At 30.5% G+C, this 1,603-nt stretch overlaps 1 protein-coding gene across 1 annotated transcript in view; it reads left to right on the forward strand.

Moving 5' to 3' along the window:
* Positions 1–390: 390 nt before the first annotated feature.
* The window catches only part of LOC111372488 (lysosomal Pro-X carboxypeptidase-like), a 4,518-nt gene continuing 3,305 nt past the window's right edge, over positions 391–1,603 (forward strand). The window contains exons 1-3 of the mRNA XM_022994841.1: positions 391–858; positions 1,070–1,256; positions 1,376–1,524. Coding sequence (XP_022850609.1) covers positions 427–858; positions 1,070–1,256; positions 1,376–1,524 — 768 coding nt within the window. The 5' untranslated portion in view covers positions 391–426. The remainder of the gene's footprint in view (positions 859–1,069; positions 1,257–1,375; positions 1,525–1,603) is intronic.

A 1,603-nucleotide genomic window follows, 5' to 3' on the forward strand; every position in this document is an offset into this window, starting at 1 on the left:
CCTTTGCAATTAGGGAGCGTATCTTACTTTTTAACTTAACAAACACAAACTAAAGAGGTGTTTTCAATCGAGATTGTAATGAATTTTAAAAGTCATTTTAAATTTAAGTGTCTTCAATTGAAATTGCATTGGGTTTTAATGAAATCCATTAAAATTTAGGTGTTCCCAATTAAGATTTTAATAAAATCTTAAAATTTAGGTATCCTCAATAATTACCATATTTGATGAGATTTTTATGAAATTTGTAGGAATCTATTTAAATCCACGAATTCGTTAGAGTTTATAATCCTTTAAATTTCATTAAAATCTTAGTCGGGACCACCCATCAATACCAGATTTAAGGTTAAAATTATATGTTTTTCAGCATCTCTCTGTATATATACACACCTTCAGAATACAGACATGGAACACACTTAAAGGATCAAGATGGAAGCTAGGAAAAGTACTCCATCAAAATCTTATAAACTTTTCTATCAAGTGTACCCTCTTTTGCTGCTTCTTCTTCCATTGATCTTAAAATCTGTTTCTGCAGTCCCATATAAAATTCCAAGGCTCACTCCACATATAAGAACAATCTTAAGAAACCCTGATAGTAATTTATCTTCTTCTTTCCTTTCGAAGGATTTCAAAACATATTTTTACACGCAAATTCTTGATCACTTCAACTATGGACCCCAAAGTTATGCCACCTTCAAACAAAGATATATAATCAATTTCAAATACTGGGGTGGTGGAAATTCAAGCTCTCCAATCTTCGCATATCTTGGTGCAGAAGCACCATTGGATGAAGATCTACAAAGTGTTGGTTATCTAACTGCAAATGCCCCTCATTTCAAGGCTCTTCAAGTATATATAGAGGTAATATATGTTTGTACAATTCAGTATTTTGAACAAGATTTCAACTTCTTTTGATTCATTAATATGGCAATTAATCAAAAATAAGGAAGAAAAAGAACTAAATTTTTCGAGCAAGATTATAGTACACTACTATAAATATGTGGATACTGTTTCTTATATTATATTAGACAATATTTTGAATATTATTCTAACTTATTTTGTTTTTCTGAAGCATCGGTATTATGGAAAATCAATCCCATTCGGATCAATGGAAGAAGCCATGAAAAATGAGAGCATTAGAGGATATTTCAACTCAGCCCAAGCTATAGCTGATTATGCAGAGGTGCTATTGCACATAAAGGAAAAGCTTTCGGCTCAGGATTCTCCCATAATTGTGATTGGAGGATCATATGGAGGAAGTAAGCAAATCATGAATTATTCAATACCATCATCCATTTATTTTAATTAATTACAAATTTGAGTTTTATTAAATTTGTGGTAAATTTACGTATAATTCAAATTATCCTATTATTTTCAGTGCTGGCTTCATGGTTTAGGCTCAAGTATCCACACATTGCTATCGGTGCTTTAGCTTCATCAGCCCCTGTTCTTTACTTCGATGATATAACTCCACAAAATGGATATTACTCAAAAGTAACCAAGGATTTTGAGGTATTAATAAACTATAAAAACCCAATTTTTTAGATTTTTTTCAAGATTGAAAAAAATTATACCTCTTTTTTCTTTTTTCTTTTTTTTTTTTTTT

Source organism: Olea europaea, unplaced genomic scaffold (assembly GCF_002742605.1).
Source record: "Olea europaea var. sylvestris unplaced genomic scaffold, O_europaea_v1 scaffold1004, whole genome shotgun sequence".
Classification (NCBI taxonomy): domain Eukaryota; kingdom Viridiplantae; phylum Streptophyta; class Magnoliopsida; order Lamiales; family Oleaceae; genus Olea; species Olea europaea.